This window comes from Stegostoma tigrinum, chromosome 20, assembly GCF_030684315.1.
Source record: "Stegostoma tigrinum isolate sSteTig4 chromosome 20, sSteTig4.hap1, whole genome shotgun sequence".
Classification (NCBI taxonomy): Eukaryota; Metazoa; Chordata; class Chondrichthyes; order Orectolobiformes; family Stegostomatidae; genus Stegostoma; species Stegostoma tigrinum.
This window is the reverse complement of record NC_081373.1, coordinates 57464423-57483278: the sequence shown is the minus strand read 5'-3', so window position 1 is coordinate 57483278 and position 18856 is coordinate 57464423. Positions and strand designations below refer to the sequence as shown.

The window sequence follows — 18856 nt, the reverse complement described above, 5'->3', positions numbered from 1 at the left end:
GCATTCCAGATTCCAATCACTTTCTGGGTGAAATAAGTTTTCTCAAATCCCTTCTAAACTTACTACTTTTCACTTTTAAAGTATGCTGTGTCCCTATTGTACTAACTCCCCTTGATTAACTAGTTTAAATTCCTTCTAATAGCACCAGCAAACCTACCCACAAATGATGCCGGTTTTCTTAAAAAATTAGGTTGTTACGTAAAAGCTGCTGAGACACTTCGTTCCAGGATGTTGTCATACCCCTTAGATTAGATTCTTCAAATATGGTCTGTGATCAAGATCAAAAGACTGCAAATACAGGAGAGGCAGGTATGAGGGCCTGGGCATTTTAGGAGCGTTGGGCCCTTGCAATTGTCAAACAGCTAAAGGGATCTTGCAAGGCATGTGTACAAGAGTGGGGATTGCATTGAATTGACCATGACTCCACAGTACAGGGTGCCATTCAAGTGGGGGGAGGAAATAGGAATGTGGTACTGGTAGGGTGCAATATAATTAGTTGCTAGATACTATTATCTGCAGCAATGAGTGCGAGTCAAAGGCTTCGTTGCGTGCTGGATGCCAAGGTTGCAAGCATCTCCTTAGGATTGGAAAGGAACTTGGAATAGGAGGGAAGGATTGAGTTGTCATCATGCACATTGGTACCAGGGACATTGATGGTACCTGAAAGAAGGCTCTGCTGAATGAATTTGAGAAGTTATGAGCTAAAGTAAAAAGCAGAACTTCAAAGCACATAATCTTTGGATTCTTGGTTAGGTGGACTGGCTATGCTAAATTGCCCATTGTGTCCAGGGATGTGCAGGCTTATTAGATTACTAGGTGTTGACATGGATAGAAGATTGGCTATCTTGTAGAAAGCAGAAAGTGGGGATAGAGGTGTCTTTCTCAGGAAGGCAGTCAGTGACGAGTGGTGTTCTGCAAGGGTCAGTGTTGGGACCACAAACTTTTCACTTTATACATTAATGATCTAGATGAAGGAACTGAAGATTTTCTGGCTATGTTTGCAGATGATTCAAAGATAGGGGGATGTTCAGGTAGTATTAAGGAGACAGGGAGGCTGCAGAAGTATTTAAGCAGGTTAGGAGAATGGGCAAAGAAATGGCAGGTAGAATACATTGTGTGAAAATGCAAGGTCATGCACTTTGGTAAGAAGAATAGAGGCATGAGCTATTTTCTAAATTGGGAGTTTATTCAGAAGCCTGAAGTGCAAATGGACTTGGGAGTCTTAGTCCAGGATTCTCTTGAGGTTAATCTACAGGTTGAGTCATTAGTTGGGAAGACAAATGCAATGTTGGTATTTATTTTGAGAGGATTAGAATGTAAAAGCAGGGATGTACTTCTGAGGTTTTACAAGTCTCTGGTCAGATCACATTTAAACACTGTGAGCAATTTTGGGCCCCATATCTTAGGAAGGATGTACTGGCACTGAAGTGGGCCCAGAGGAGGTTGAAGAGAATGATCCTAGGAAAGAAAGACTTAACATATGTGGAATGCTTGAGGATTCTTGGTCTATATGCAGTGAAGTTTAGACTGATGAGGGGTTGTAATTGAAACTTACAGAATACTGAATGGCCTGGACAGAGTGGACATTGGGAAGATGTTTCCATTAGCAGGAGAGACAAGGATCCAAGGGCACAATCTTAGATTAAAGGAAAGACCCTTTAGAATGGAGATAAGGAGAAACTTCTTCAACCAGAGACTGGTGCATCTATGGAATTCACTGCTACAGAAGGCTGTGGACGCCAGATCATTGAGTATATTTAAGATAGAGATAGATAGGTTCTTGATTGTCAAGGGGTTTTAAGGTTACAGGGAGGAGACAGGAGGATGGGGTTGAGAAACCTATCAGCCATAATTGACTGGCAGTGCAGACTCAATGGCCTAATTTCTGCCTTATTGTCTTATTAGCGATGGGAAATGCAGAGTTCCAGCAATAGGGTGAAGGATTGTATCTGGGTGAGATGCTGTTTGGACAGTCAATGTGGACTTGATGGGCCAAATAGCCTGTTTCTACACTGAGGGATTCTATGATGCTATGAACACCATAGACTATTGAGCCGTGCATTCACCTGCCCTATTCTACTATTTCTGTACCCACTGGCACATGGCACTGATTGCAATCCAAAGACGGCAACCTTTGAGATTTTAATTTTTTTAAAATTTTGAACTTATTTTGTTTTTTAATCTGCTACCTAGCTGACAGAATTCTTCTGTATCATTGGTACTAAAAGGGCCTGTTCTGCGCTGTATTGTTCTATGTTCTATGTGTATCGTGACCTCTGTCCTGTCAGCCTGTCCCTTCAGGGCCACCCTGCAGCCACTCATAGTGACAATCCTGGTTCTGGCACCAGGAGGACAACACACTATCCTGGAGTCATGTCTGTGGTCACAGAAACACTTGTTCTCCTGGTCCCTAATGTTCCTGCTTTCTTCTTCCTCCCCTCCTACTCAGTCAGACCGCTTGTGGTACCACAAACATGGCTCTGACTGTAGTCCTTTCAGACAGCAGCGCCCTCATCAGTTTCCAAAACGGCAAACAGAGATGTGAGCTTGCCCACCCCCCCACCCCCAAAGGGAATCCTGCATCCTGCATGTTTCTCTTAGACTGGTCACCCATTCCCATCTTTTCTTCAGTGCCTTGGACTACCATGTGACCACCTGTAAAAACCAATATTCAGATAATGCTCAGATTCATGGATGTACCACAATCTCCATCTGCCGCTCTAGATCTGAAACCTGGAATGCACCTTTCTGCAGTTGGGAGCACTTGCTTTGCAGATCTCTCTGTACTGCAGCATTCTGCATTCTCTCCACGTTTAGATAATATTCTGTACTTTTTTATGCTTCCTGCAAATTGGAAGTTTACACTTCCCCATGTTATATATTACACATCTTAACCACCACTTCTCATTTGCAGACCACAGAGTGTCCATAGCTAATGCAACACTGAGGAATAAATGTACTTTCTTAAATACCCAAAATGAAACTTTAACGCTCTGTGTTTTAACATTGGTTTGTAAAAGTTTGACACTCCATTACAGGTATGCAAAGTACTTCCACAAAATGGTTCGAAGCCTGGTCCCTGACTGCGATGTGCGATTCTTCCTGGCTGAATATGGTTCTGGGAAAGGGGCTGCCATGGTGACTGCAGTAGCCCAGAGGCTCGTTCATCAACGTAACTATATAGATAAGACCCTGGCACCACTCAGACTCAACTGTGACCAACTGCTCGACGTAATGGATAAGATGAGATCAAATATGGAACAAGGACTAAAAACAGACACCCACAATACTGCCACAGTCAAAATGCTTCCCACCTTCATTTGTAAATTTCCCACAGGAAATGGTAAGTCAGTACCAGAATTTTAATCACCAGATCAACTGGGCAAAATAACACTGTGGCCACAGCAGTGAATTGAATAGACAAGGGTTTGTTGCACTTTCTGTGTTAAGCTGGGCTGAACTGCAAGCATTCCATCTCTTGGAGATATGCTTGAACCTTCAAGATCCACTGCACAGATTCAAGCATATAATTGACACGAATGACGTGTTATAATGAGGCAGTGCTTCAGTGAGACAGGACTGTGTCAGGGCAATGCTGCAGAGAGGCAGTGCTATGCCTGGGCAATGCAAACTGATGCACTGCAGTACAGGTACTGACCTCACTAATAGCCAACTTCTGCGATCTGTTTGAACATAACTGGTAAGGCGACCTTTAGAATACTGCATTTATTTCAGGTCTCCCTGGTATAAGAAGGATGTTGTTAAACTTGTAAATTTGTTGACTTGCTTGCTGAGCCAGTAAGTTTGTTTGCAGATGTTTCATCATCATACTAGGTTGGTATATGGGGTTCAGATCTACATATTTGTATGTTTCTTGTTTGAGTTCCTGGAGGCCTGGCACTCAAACTGGAACTCCATTAACAAACATGTAGAGCTGGGCCCCATATACCAATCACTAAGAAACAATCCCAGAAGTGATGCTATCCACACCAGCAAACTGAGACACATAAATTGCAAGTGGGACAGAACACCTTCATTTCTTCAGATGCTTATGATGTTACCTAGCAGGGTGATGAAACATCTGCAAAAAAACTTACTAGCTCAGCAAACAAGTCAACAATCGCATCAACAATCTTCGCAAAAACCTTGAAAACTCAAAAGGGTTCAATGAATCTTTATCAGGATGTTGCTAGGGTGGGAGGGTTTGATCTATAGGGAGAAGCTGAAGAGGCTGGGGCTTTTTTCCCTGGGGGATCAGAGGCTGAGAGGTGACCTAATAGAATTTTATAAAATCATGAGGGGCATGGATAGGGTTTTTTTCCTGGGTGGGAGAGTCCAAAACTAGAGGGCATAGGTTTAGGTTGAGAGGGAAAAGATTTGAAAGGGACCTGAGGGTCAACCATTTCACACAGAGGATGTTTCGTGTGTGGAACGAGCTGCCAGAGGAAGTGGTGGAGCCTGGTACAATTACAACATTTAAATAGCACCTGAATGAGTACAAGAGTAGGAATGTTTTAAAGGGCTACAAGCCAAATGCTGGCAAATGTGATTAGATCATTTTACAATATCTGGTTGGCATTGACGAGTAAGTAACATAGAAGATAGGAGCAGGAGGAGGCCATTCAGCTCTTGGAGCATGCTCATGATTATGGCTGATCATCCAACTCAATACCTAATCCTGCTTTCTCTCCATAACCTTTGATCCAATTCGGCCCAAATGCTATATCTATCGGCCTCTTGAATACAGTCAATGTTTTGGCATCAACTGCTTCCTGTGGTAATGAATTCCACAGACTCACCACTCTTTGGGTGAAGAAATGCCTCCTCACCTCTGTCCAAAATCGTCTACCCCAAATTCTCATACTGTGACCTCCCCCCCCACTGCCGGTTCTGGATACACCCACCATTGGCAACATCCTCCCTACATCTACCCTATCCAGCCCTGTTAGAATTTTATAAGTCTCAATGAGATTCCCCACATTCATCCGAACTCTAGTGAAAACAATCCTAACCTAGTTAATCTCTCCTCATATGTCAGTCCCACCATCCTTGGAATCAGCCTGGTAAACCCTCGCTGCACTCCCTCGAGAGCAAGAGCTACCTTTCTCAGAAAAAGGAGAACAAAACTGCACACAATGTTCCAGATTTGGCCTCACTGAGGCCCTGTAAATTGCAAAAACACATCCCTGCTCCTGTACTTGAAACTTCTCACAATGAAGGCCAACATACCATTTGCCTTCTTTACCACCTGCTGCTCCTGCATACTGACTTGCAGTGACTAGTACACAAGGACACCCAGGTCCCATTGCACACTCCCTTCTCCCAATTTACAGCCTTTCAGGTAGTAATCTGCCTTCTTGTTTTTGCTTCTGAAGTGAATAACCTCACATTTATCCAAATCATACTGCATCAGCCATTGATTTGCCCATACACCCAACCTATCCAGATCATGCAGAAGGATCTGTGTATCCTCGTCACAGTTACCCGCCCACACAACTTGCTACCATCTGCAAATTTTGAGATGTTACATTTTGTTTCCTCATCCAAATCATTAATATATATTGAGGCACACATATATATCGCATACAGGCTAGTTAACAAAAGGCAGCATGGTTCCATACAGGGAAGGTCATGTCTCACCAACCTGACTGAATTTTTTTAAGAGGTGACGAGATAATTGATGAGGAAAGAGTTGTGGAAATAGTTTATGTAGACTTTAGTAAGGCATAAGTCCCACATGGCAGATTAGTACAAAAACTAAAATCACATGGGATTCAGAATGGGCTGGCTTGATGGATACAAAACTGGCTTGATCTTTGAAGACAGAGGGTAATGGTGGAAGGGTGTTTTTCAGAATGGAGGTGGGTAACTATAGGTGTTCCTCAGGGATCAGTCTTAGGTCCTCTGTTCTTTGTAGTATATACAAATGATCTGAAGGAAAATGTGGGTGGTCTGATTAGTAAGTTTGCAGATGACACAAAGACTGGTGGAGCTGCTGTTAGTGCCGATGACAGTGAAAGGATACAACAGGATACAGATAGATTGGCAACTTGGAAACAGAAATGGCAGATGGAGTTTAATCCAGACAAATACAAGGTGATGCATTTTAGAGGATCAAATTTAGGTGTGAATTATACTGTTAATGACAGAACCCTTAGGAACATTGACATACAGATACATCTGGGCGTGCAGGTTCACAGTTCGCTAACAGTGGCAACACAGGTGGCCAAAGTGATTAAGAAGGCATATGGCATTGCTTGCCCTTATCGCCCAGGGTGTGAAGTACAAGAGTTGGCAAAACATGTTGCAGTGATATAAAATCTATGGGTAACATAGAACATAGAACATAGAACAGTACAGCACAGAACAGGCCCTTCAGCCCACAATGTTGTGCCGACCATTGATCCTCATGTATGCACCCTCAAATTTCTGTGACCATGTCCATGACTATACATGTCCAGCAGTCTCTTAAATGACCCCAATGACCTTGCTTCCACAACTGCTGCTGGCAACGCATTCCATGCTCTCACAACTCTCTGCGTAAAGAACCTGCCTCTGACATCCCCTCTATACTTTCCACCAACCAGCTTAAAACTATGACCCCTCGTGCTAGCCATTTCTGCCCTGGGAAATAGTCTCTGGCTATCGACTCTATCTATGCCTCTCATTATCTTGTATACCTCAATTAGGTCCCCTCTCCTCCTCCTTTTCTCCAATGAAAAGAGACCGAGCTCAGTCAACCTCTCTTCATAAGATAAGCCCTCCAGTCCAGGCAGCGTCCTGGTAAACCTCCTCTGAACCCTCTCCAAAGCATCCACATCTTTCCTATAATAGGACGCCCAGAACTGGACGCAGTATTCCAAGTGCGGTCTAACCAAAGTTTTATAGAGCTGCAACAAGATCTCACGACTCTTAAACTCAATCCCCCTGTTAATGAAAGCCAAAACACCATATGCTTTCTTAACAACCCTGTCCACTTGGGTGGCCATTTTAAGGGATCTATGTATCTGCACACCAAGATCCCTCTGTTCCTCCACGCTGCCAAGAATCCTATCCTTAATCCTGTACTCAGCTTTCAAATTCGACCTTCCAAAATGCATCACCTCGCATTTATCCAGGTTGAACTCCATCTGCCACCTCTCAGCCCATCTCTGCATCCTGTCAATGTCCCGCTGCAGCCTACAACAGCCCTCTACACTGTCAACGACACCTCTGACCTTTGTGTCGTCTGCAAACTTGCTGACCCATCCTTCAATTCCCTCGTCCAAGTCATTAATAAAAATTACAAACAGTAGAGGCCCAAGGACAGAGCCCTGTGGAACTCCACTATGTTAAAAGAAAAATAGATGAACAAGCTTTTGTTTATTTGTGAGACCAGGCCTGAAAGTTAATTGCAAATTGTTTCCTGATCAAAAGGTTCTGCGGATGCTTTGTCAGTGGGGAGGAACATTATAGAGTCATAGTTACACAGTGCAGAAACAGACCCTTCTGTCCAGCAGAGAGCTGCAAAGACACTGGCTGGCAGTTGGGGTGAAGATTTGCATTGGTGCAGTCACCAATACCAAGCAGTGGTTTGTGGAGGGAGTGTTGTCAAGGGATAGACAAACTCCAAACACTACTTCAGTTTTTCCAGCCCTTCCTCCTCCTCCAACCAAAGAAAAGTCACCGTGAGGATCACAAGCAAGGGAAAGTGAGTGGTCTTGTCGACTGTAGGTGACTGCAATGGAGACGGCTGATTGGTGAGTAGCAGGTAAGGCCTTACATCTTAATTCACCTATAGCGCTTTTTTTGGCTTCTTTTTTGGGGCGGCACAGTGACTCAGTGGTTAGCACTGCAGCCTCACAGCGCCATGGACCCGGGTTCGATTCCTGCCTCGGGCGAATGTCAATGTGGAGTTTGCACATTCTCCCTGTGTCTGCGCTGGTTTCCTTCCACAGTCTAAAGATGTGCAGGCTAGGTGGATTGGCCATGCTAAATTGCCTGTAGTGTTCAGGGGTATGTGGGTTATAGAGAGATGGGTCTGGGTGGGATTCTTCAAGGGGCGGTGTGGATTTGTTGGGCCAAAGGGCCTGTTTCCACACTGTAGGGAATCTAATCTGTGAGGGTAGTACACAGACCAGGTAAAGAGGGAAATACATAACTGGATTTGATTTAATCTAATACAAAATACTGTCCAAGGTATAATTTAATGAGGTAAACCATGGCAGGAGAGCTCAAAAATAACATTGTGTAGCTGGATGAACACAGCAGGCCGAGCAGGAGAGCTCAGATGCTGTTTGGCCTGCTGTGTTCATCCAGTTCCACACCTTGTTATCTTGGATTCTCCAGCACCTGCAGTTCCTATTATCTCAGGAGGACTCAAAGTCTGGGTTTGCACCTCTTGCTCCATGTGGCAGGCTGGGGATAGTTCCAGTTCCCCCTGGGTCAGCATGTGTGCAGGAAGTGTCTCCAGCTACAGGTCCTGGAAGCTCAAGTTTCAGAGCTAGAGTGGCACTGTGGAGCTTCCTTGAGGCAGAGAGTATTGTGGATAGCATGTATACAGAGGTGGTCACACTGCAGGCTCAGATTCTGCAGGCAGGAAGGGAATGGGTGACCACCAGACACAGCAAGAGAGATAGGCAGGTAGTGCAGGAACTTCCTGTGACCATTCCCCTTGAAAACAGTCATACCGTTTTGGATAATTTTGAGGTGAATGAACTCTCAGGGGAAAGCAGCAGCAGCCAAACACATTACATCACAGTTGGTTCTGCTGCAGAAGGGACAGGTAAAAAGTCTGCCAGGGCAATAGTTATTTTTTGGTCATCAATTGTAAGGGGAATAGACAGATATTTCCGTGGCCGCAAATGAGTCTCCAGGATTGTATGTTGCCTCCCTGGTGCTAGGATCAAGGATATCTCGGAGGGGGTATAGGACATTATGGACAGGGAAAAGTAAACAGCCAGTTGTTGTGGTATCCATTGGTACTAACGACGCAGGTTAAAAAGGGGACGAGGTCCGAAAAGCAGAATACAGGGAGCTATGAACAAAGTTACGAGAGCCGACCTCAAAGGTAACGATCTCAGGATTATCACTGGTACCACGTGATAGTCAGAGTAAAAATGACAGGATGTATTGGATGAATACGTGCCTGAAAATATGGTGTGGGAGGGAGGATTTCAGATTCCTGAGACATTGGGACTGGTTCTGGCGGAGGTGGGCCCTGTACAAATTGGATGGGTTACATCTAGGCAGGACTAGGAATGATGTCCTAGGGGGAATGTTTGCTAGAGTGATTGGGGACAGTTTAAACTAATATGCAAGAGGGGTGGGAACCTATGTTAGGAGTCAGAGAAGGAGGGAGCAATGACAAAATCAGAAGGTAGAAGACGCAATAAGAAAAGTGACAGATAGAGAAACCGAGGACAAAATTCAAACAGGGCGATTGAGAAAAATAAGTGCGAGACAAATAATGTTAAAAAGACAATCTTAGAGGCTTTGTGTCTTAGTGCATGGAGCATTTGCAATAAAGTGGATGAACTAATTGAACAGGTAGAAGTAAACAAGTTCAACACAATTGGGATAACAGAGACATAGCTGCAGGGAGACCGGGATGAGCACTGAATGTCCCAAGGTATCTAGGAAGGACATGCAAAAAGGAAAAGATGGTGAAGTGGCATTGCTAGTTAAAGAGGAAATTAATACAACAGTGAGAAAGGATATTAACCCTGACAATGTGGAGTCTGTACGGGTAGAGTTGAGAAATACCAAGGGGTAAAAAACAATAATGAATGTGATTTTTAGACCCCTAAACTGCAGTGGTGATGTTGGGAATGGCATTAAACAGGAAATTAGAGATGAATGTTATAAGGCAATATTAGCGATCATGGATGATTTTAATTTGCACATAGATTGGGCAAATTAAATTAGCCGCAATGCCATAGTTAACGGACCTGAGACATTAACTCTGATTATTTCTTCATGGATGCTGCCAGACCTGCTCAGCTTTTCCAGCAACTTCTGTTTTTGTTTAAACCTCTATAATGTCAGCCCTCAGCCTCTGATGTTCCAGGGAAAATGTCCCAGCCTGTCCAGGCTCCCCTTATAATTCAAGCCTTCCAGTTGCAGCAACATCCTTGTAAATTTTTTCTGCACCTTTTCAGTTCAATGACATCCTTCCTATAGCAGGGCAACCAGAATTGGTTGCATTATTCCTAAAGTGGCCTCACTAATGTCTTGTATTGCTGCAACATGACCTCTCAACGTCTGTAATCAGTGTTTTGACCAAGAAAGGGAAGTGTGCCAAATGCCTTCTTCACTGCCCTACCTGTGAAGCCACTTTCAAGGAACTATGAACCAGCATCCCTTGTGCCCTCTGTTCAACAATACGCCCCAGGGCCCTACCATCTTTAGCCAGGAACTTCTCACCCAGAGAGTGGTGAATCTGTTGAATTCACTGCCACAGAAGGCTGTGGAGGCCAGGTCACTGAGTGTATTTAAGACGGAGATAGATTGGTTCTTGATCATCAAGGGGATCGAGGATTATGAGAAAAAAGCAGGAGAATGGGGTTGAGAAACTTGTCAGCCATGATTGAATGGTGGAGCAGACTCAGTGGGCTGAATGGCCTAATTACTGATCCTGTGTCTTATGATCTTATGGCCTTATTAACTTTTTAAGTCCTACCCTGATTTGCCTTACCAAAATGTGACACCTTGCATTTATCAAAATTAAACTCGATCTGCCATTTCTTAGCCCATTGGCCCATTAGATAAAGATCACTTTGTACTCTTAGATAACCATTTTCATTATCCACTATACAACCAATTTTGGTGTCATCCACGAACTTACTAACCGTACCTCCTTATATTCACAGCCCAATCGTTCTTATAAATGCACTGAGTCAAAATCCTAGAGCTCTCTTCTTAACAGAAGATGCCAAATGAAATGCAAAAGTTCTCAAAGGGAGCTCATCATCACCTTTCCCAGCACAATTAGAGGTTGGCATCAAATGATAGTCTAACAGCTTTACCCACATCTCAATAAATTATCTTTTAAATGATGAAGCTTTTAACAGAGAGGATGGTACAGGGATAATTGCTTCGACCATCCTAATATGAAGATATTCATATGCCTAAATTGAAAGCATTTTTCTGTCAGTAACAACATGAGGCAACTTTCTTTTGCAGAGAGTGGCAAGTTCATTGCTCTTGATTTAGGTGGCACCAATCTCCGTATCCTACTCGTTGAAATGCAATCTGGGATGAGGAAATCTCTTCGAATGTACAGCAAAATCTTCCCCATCCCTCTGGAGATTATGCAAGGGACAGGTGAAGAGGTGCGTACATAACTGTGCAATTTGGGATGTAGTGTGGGAGTCACTTGAGACATGGCATGGTGAGTCTAGTCTGTTTGGCAGAGTCAGGTCATTTTAGGAAACCAATGCCTAAGTCCTGATGGTGGTGGAGTGGCAGTAGTGGGGGTGGTGAAAAGTTGGAGCTTGCATGAAAGGTATAGAGCCTCTATGATGCCAGATCCTGCAACAATACACTGCCGTCGAATGAAACACTCCTTCCTCAGAAGTCAGAAGCAATTCTAAAAAGCTTTGTCAAGCTTCTTGCATAGCAAGTCTTGCGCCCACTGTTGAAACTAGCCCAACAACAGTGAACTGAAGCTCTTAAAAGGGTCAATTAAGGGCCACAGTTAACGGTCTTCATCAACATGGGACAAGGCAAGAGGTGTATTCCTCTTCTACTACCTTCCCACCTGATTAAATGCCCCCTCCACTACTAAATGTGTACTAGGACGGGCACAAACTTATGCCCACAGTGAATGAACACTTGGGTGTTAACATGGGAATAGCCTGTTGACATCAGTAGAGAACTGTAGAGAACAATGACACCAGAGAGTAAGGGAGAATAGCTGAGGGCTCACCTGGTTGCACGAGACCAGTGGTATCCCCAGGAATCTCTTTTAATCCATTTCTCAATTACCTAGATGAAAGAATAAATAGCTTTGTTTATATTATAACAATGTAAACATTCTCAGTCCCTGTTGTTATTTCTTCAGTTCACCTCACCGAGTTGATCATAATCACCACACAGTTGTGCACAGTGTAGAGAAGTTAAGATAACAGTTTCAGTCCTGCATGAAATTTGGTTAGAAGGACCATGTGTATGTCTTAATGTCAGGTAAAGACAATGCTAATCTTGACAATAGCCATGTGAAGGGGAAAGGTTTATCCCTCAATAAGTTAGTTTGTGATGGTGGGATCAAGCAGAAAGATTGGGATAACACAGTGTGGAGCTGGAGGAACACAGCAGGCCACGCAGCATCAGAGGAGCAAGAAAGCTGATGTTTTGGGTTAAGGTGGCCTGCTGTGTTCCTCCAGCTCTGCACTGTGTTATCTCAGACTCCAGCATCGGCAGTTCTTACTATCTCTGATGAAGATTGGGAAGTTGGCAAGGATGCAAGAAGAAAACTGATTCCTGTGGAATCTTGTCTATGTGTCTCTACCTTTGGAGGGGAGAAGACTAGGAGGAAAAAGGATGAATTTATATCTTAATGTGTGGCATTCTTATTTCCAGTTGTTTGACCACATTGTAGAATGCATCGCTAACTTTCTGGAATATATGGGAGTGAAAGGCACACGGCTCTCCTTAGGCTTCACCTTCTCCTTTCCCTGTGTGCAGACCCGGTTGGATCAGGCAAGTTCCTACAATGTTGTGGGTGATTTGTTCCCTTTAGTTAATACAAAAGAGAATTTGCACTGCTTTAATCTCGTATTAAATGATGGAATGACCATGATGAAGTAATGAAAAATGAGAAAGCTCATGCAATATTTCATAGATCATCCATTGTTCACAGCATTCAGCTTGGAATGGCTCCAGGACTTTTATTTCTATCTTCAGAAAAGGGAGCAGGAATAATGTTCCAGAAATGATGGGGACCATAGGGTTTAGTGTGAGGGAGGAACTGAAACAATACTGTATTAGTAGAGAAACAATGTTGGAGAAATTAATGGGATTGAAGGCTAATAAATCCCCAGGGCCTGATAATCTATATCCCAGAACACTTATTAAAGTGGCCTTCGATGTAATGGTGTGTTGGTGGTTATCTTCCAAGATTCTTTCGATTCTGGAACAGGGTAGCTAATGTAACCCCACTACTTGAAAAGGGAGGATCTTGGATCGCAAAGTGTATCCAAATGATTCTTTAAATTCAGTTAAATATAATTAAAAGAAGACTCGTCAATACAAATTTACTTAAATATAAACATTTATTAAGTAAATGGAAAGAATGAAAAAGAAAGGAAACAAAGCAATAAGTCTCATGCCCTTCTGTCCATTGGGGAACCCTCAATTGATGGCTGGTGTGGAAGCTTGGTTCATCCCTGGCACTGCTCATGATCCTAGTCTAAGGTGAGGTCCAATGACTCAGAACAAAACTCTCTCTTTTATATAGCATAACAAACAGCAACTACAGAAAAACCTGTTGATTGTGCTGTCTTTGGCATATACAGGAATGTTCACAGGATCCATTCAATGTCATGCTGTTGTCGAATATCCTCATCAACTTTAGCCCATCCTGTACAGGGAGATAGAGGGAAAACAAGGAATTATGGACGAGAGAGTCTGACGTCAGTAATGGAGAAGATGCCAGAGCCCGTTATCCAGGATATATGGCAGAGCACTTAGAAAACTGCAGCAGAATCAGGCACAGTCAGCATGAATTTATAAAAGGATATCATTGCTTGACAAAGCTACAGGAATTCTTCAAGGATGTAACAAATAGATTGGATCAGGGGTACCTAGTGGAAATGGCTTATTTGGACTTTCAGAAGGCATGTGACAAAGTCCAGCATAATCAAAGATGTTCTTAAACTTGAAAGGGTCCAGAAAATATTTACAAGGATATTGTATTTTTATATTTTATTTATTATATTATACTATATTATGTTTTTCAACAGCCAAGGCTCAATATCTGATAATATTGTGACACTTGCTTCTGTGTCTAAATGCCAGCCTGTCAAAATATTTGGTCTGGGACAACTTCCTTTCTGTTTGTCTTCTACTGGAGACTAATCTACCTCATTTACCCCTGTGTGGGTAGTTCTTTGGTGTTTTGGAATTTTCTGTGAGCTGGTTCAACACATGTTCTGAAAAGGAACGATTATTTTCCAGTAAAAGCATTTGGCTTCAACAGCTGGACATTATTTGCACCTTTTGAGGTTTTACTCTTCCACACAAGAATTGAATGGATTGCAAAATCTCTGCAATCTTCTGCCTTTAAAACGGATAATGGATGTCAAGATCAGTCACAATCTGAATGCCTTTTATCACATTTCATAGAACATAGAACAGTACAGCACAGTGCGGGCCCTTTGGCCAACGATGTTGTGCTGACTATTGTCCTACTTAGATTAGTCTACCCTATATTCCCCACATTTTACTAGCCTACATGTTCCTATCCATGAGTCACTTAAAAGTCTCTAAAGTATCTGACTCCACTACCACTGCTGGCAGCACACTCCACATGCCCACTCTCTGTGTTAAGAACCTACTGCTGACATCTCCACGATACCTTCCTTCAATCACCGTAAAACTATGCCCCCTCATAACAGTCATTTCCACCCTGGGAAAAAGTCTCTGGCTATCCAGTCCATCTATGCCTCTCATCATCTTGTACACCTCTGTTAAGTTACTTCTCATCCTTCTTCGCTACGATGATTAAAAACCCTAGCTCCCTTAGCCTTTCCTCATAAAACCTGCCCTCCAGTCCAGGCAGCATCCTGGTAAATCTCCTCTGCACCCTCTCTAAAGCTTCCACATAATCTTTCCCGTAATGAGGTGACCAAAACTAAACACAATATTCCAAGTGAGGTCTTAGCCGAGTTTTATATGCAGCATAACTTCACAACTCTTAAACTCAATTCCCTTGCCAATGAAAGCCAGGTTTGTGGGGCAACTTGCGGGTGGTAGTGTTCCCATATATCCGCTGCTCTTGTCCTTCTAGATGGAAGGAGATGTGGGGTATGGTTAGGAATACAGATGGCAAATCTGTACAGGGGCATTGATTGCCATATAAAATCCTCTCAGGGAGGGATGCCACAACCCATCTGCAGACGAATAAACAAATTGGTAACAGTGAGGTACTTATTTTTCTGTTTTAAGTACCTCCTCAGTTGTCTAAAAAAATTGCTGCCCAACTCACTCCCATTTCAATAGTGAGTGCTGTCTCATCTGGATTGTAATAAGTCTGACAAAGACTCATCAGTAATGCCGACAATAATTTGGTCTCTTGTGAATTCTGACTTGAAGTCACCATAGTAGCATCTCTGCATTGGTCTGACAGACACATACACAGACACAGACACGCATACATACAAACACAGGTGCACACAGACACAGACTCAGACACGCATACATACAAACACAGACGCACACAGATACACAGACATAGACACAGACTCAGACACGCATACATACAAACACAGACGCACACAGACATTGACACACACACACATGCGTACACACACACATACTCTCTCTCTCTCTCTCTCTCTCCCTCCCTCCCAAACTCACCCACACACACACACACAAACTTGGGAGAAGGAACCATGAGGAAGAATTCACTGAGTGCATTCAGGATAGCTTCCCAGAACAATATATTGTAGATCCGACCAGGGATCATCAGGAGCATCATCTGTAATTTATATCCTCTCCAGCTCATCACTCAACCTTCTAGGGCAAAGCCTCTCAACAATGTATATGTGAGCTAATTTTTAACAAAACCAGAGAAGATTATCTACAGGCTTGAACACAAATTAATTTAATGACTAGAAATACTTATCAATCCTACCTACCAATTAGCTGCTCTCCCTACATCATATTGTGGTTGAAGATGGCTCTGAGCCATTGTCTCACTGCAGAAAGGTTTCTCTATCTGTACCTTTTATGGTCTCCAGCTCACCATTCACTCAAAATATACTGTTTTGAGAATTAAAAATAGAATAAATCTTAACCATTTACAACAAACAAACACAGGGAATGCTGAAGAAACTCAGCAGGTCTGACAGCTTCAATGAAGACAGAAATGTGTTTTTCTTCTTCACTCACCAATTAAACCATAGAATCCCTACAGTGTGGAAGCAGGCCCTTTGCCCCCAAAAAGTCCACACCAACGCTCAGAACATCCCACCCAGATCCATTCCCCTATAATCCATCTAATCTACACATCCCCAAACACTACTGGCAATTTAGCATGGCCAATCCACCTAAACTGCACATCTTTGGACTGTGGGAGAAAACCAGAGCACCCGGATGAAACTCACGCAGACACAGGGAGAATATGCAAACTCCACACAGACAGTCGCCCAAGGGTGGAATCAAACCCAGGTCCCTGGCGCTGGGGGGCAATGGTGCCAACCACTGAGCCACCATGCCACCCTTAACTAGCTTCTTTTCCTGTAGGAGAGCAGGAGTTAATTCCTGGAGGCTGCAAACATTTGGACAAAAAAAAACAAAACTCCTCTTTCTCTTTCTCCACTGAACTCCCCAAAGTGCTCAACTGTCGTACTCAATTTTAAGTCTCACTTACCACACATACACCCACAGAACTCCTCCAGATGCCTTATAACCAATAGATCCTGACCAAACAATCTCCTCTTCCTTCAGGACTCCACATATCCAAACCAAATGGAACCAACAATCACCCTACTATCTTCAGGGCCTTACACCGCCCCATCTCCTTGAAGTACCTGACATCACACATGCCAACAGTCCCTCATTAAATCACCACCCACCCACCCAGATCCAAAAGCCCTCATACTGAATTGCAATTCTCTCTGCATGGGACCTGACACCAGTCCCCACCAGATCTGATACTCCCCAGCCCTGGAACATGCCAATCCCCATTCCATCCTGGACCCAACAAGCTCTGCTCCCCTGAGACCCGAAACCTCTCCACTCCACCTAGGTCTCAACACCCTTCACTTCATCCGACACCCAACAACAATAGCGACCCCCACCCCCACCCACCCACCCACACACACACTCACTCACTCACTCACTCTCACTCTCATACACACTCTCTCATACACACTCATACTCACATACACTCTGACACTCACACATACTCACACTGTCAGTCCCACACCACTCAAATTCACACACTTACATCATAACACACTCACACACACACACAAATAGTCTCATACACGCTTCATACCCTCATACTCACTCACATTCTCTCCTCACATACTTCCACACACATTCTCCACACTCACACTCACACACACTGACTCTCACACTCACACACCACTCTCACTCTCACACACACACACACACACACACACACTCTTTCTCTCATGCATACACAAACACAATCTAACCTATCTATGTCTCTTATTATTTTTCATAGATCCCTCTTCAGCCTCCTCTGCTCCAGCAAAAACAAACTCAGCCTATCCAGTCTCTCCTCATAACTGATGTTACCCAGCTCAGTCAAAATCCTGGTGAATTTCCTTTGCACCATCTCCAGTGAAATCGCATCTTTCCATTACTGTGGTGACCAGTACTGCATAAAAATATTCCATGTGTGGCCTAACCAATGCTGTATAAAGTTGCAACAAGACTTCCTTGCTGCTATGTTCTATACCATCCCACACTGCATCCCTCTATACAACTGTACCTACACCTTTGGGGATTTATGGACTTGTATGGAAAGGCTTATCAAAGAGAAATAAAGTTTGACAAACTTATTAGAATTTGTTGAGAATGTATCTAGTAGAATAGGTAAAAGAGAAACAGTGGGTGTATTTGAATTTTCAGGAAGCTTTTGATAAAATCTTCCTCAAGAGCTTTGTGTGCAAGATTAAAGCACATGGATTAGGAATACAGTACTGGAATGGATTGAAAATTTATTGGTAGACAGTGGAAGGTGATTAGTGGGATATTGCAAGGTTCAGTGTCTGGACTCCAGCTATTCACAATATGTATGAAGGTTCTGGATGAGGGAATCAAATTTAATATTTTTAAATTTGCTCTTGACACAAAGTAGAAGGAACTGAGACTAGCAAGGAGGAAATAAAGAGGCTTCCAGGTCATTTGGACCAGCTGTAAGTGCACAAATGCATAGCAGATGCAGTATTACATGGATCAAAATGAAGTCATCCAATTCAGTGGGTACCATGGAATAGCAAAGTGTTGTTTAAACAGTGATAGATTGAAAAATGCACTGAAAGTAAGCATGCAAGCATATTGAATGATATGTTTGTTCTCTCCTTTATTGATTTGAACACAACAGCAAGGAGATTAGCTTTGCTGTACAGGGCCTGAGTGAGACCATACCTAGATTACTGTGTCCAGTTTTGGTCTCCATACTTAACAAAAGGTATACCAGGCCTGTACTCACTGGAATCTCGAAGAATGACAGAGGACCTCACTGAAACATATATAATTCTGACAGGGCTGGACAGACTGGATGTGGGATGATGTTCCACCTCTGTTGGGGGTGGGGATTAGTGGTGGTGGTGAAGGTCTGGATCAAGGAGCTATGATCTCAGGAGTTGCATCAAGCCATTTCAGACTGAGATGAGGAGGAATTTCTTCCCAGAGGGTGGTGAACTTGTGATAATCTCTACCATATAAGACTGTGGAGGCTTTAAGAAAGTATAGATGGATTTCCAGGCACCAAATGCATCAATGGATATGAGGAGATAGTGGGAGTATGCTGCTGAGATAGAGGATCAATTCTGATCATAATGAATGGCAGGGCAGGCAAGATGGGCTGAATGGCCTACTCTTTTTCCTTTTTTTGCTGTTTTTCATGTTTTTAAATCTCAGCAGATCATCTTACATACAAAGATTTGTGTATACATAG

General features: G+C 43.3%; 1 protein-coding gene across 1 annotated transcript in view; it reads left to right on the top strand.

Annotated features, from left to right (window-relative positions):
- The window catches only part of LOC125462067 (hexokinase HKDC1-like), a 98964-nt gene that overhangs the window by 48064 nt on the left and 32044 nt on the right, over nt 1-18856 (top strand). The window contains exons 9-11 of the mRNA XM_048551550.2: nt 3039-3343; nt 11164-11312; nt 12562-12681. Of these exons, the coding sequence (XP_048407507.1) occupies nt 3039-3343; nt 11164-11312; nt 12562-12681 (574 nt within the window). The remainder of the gene's footprint in view (nt 1-3038; nt 3344-11163; nt 11313-12561; nt 12682-18856) is intronic.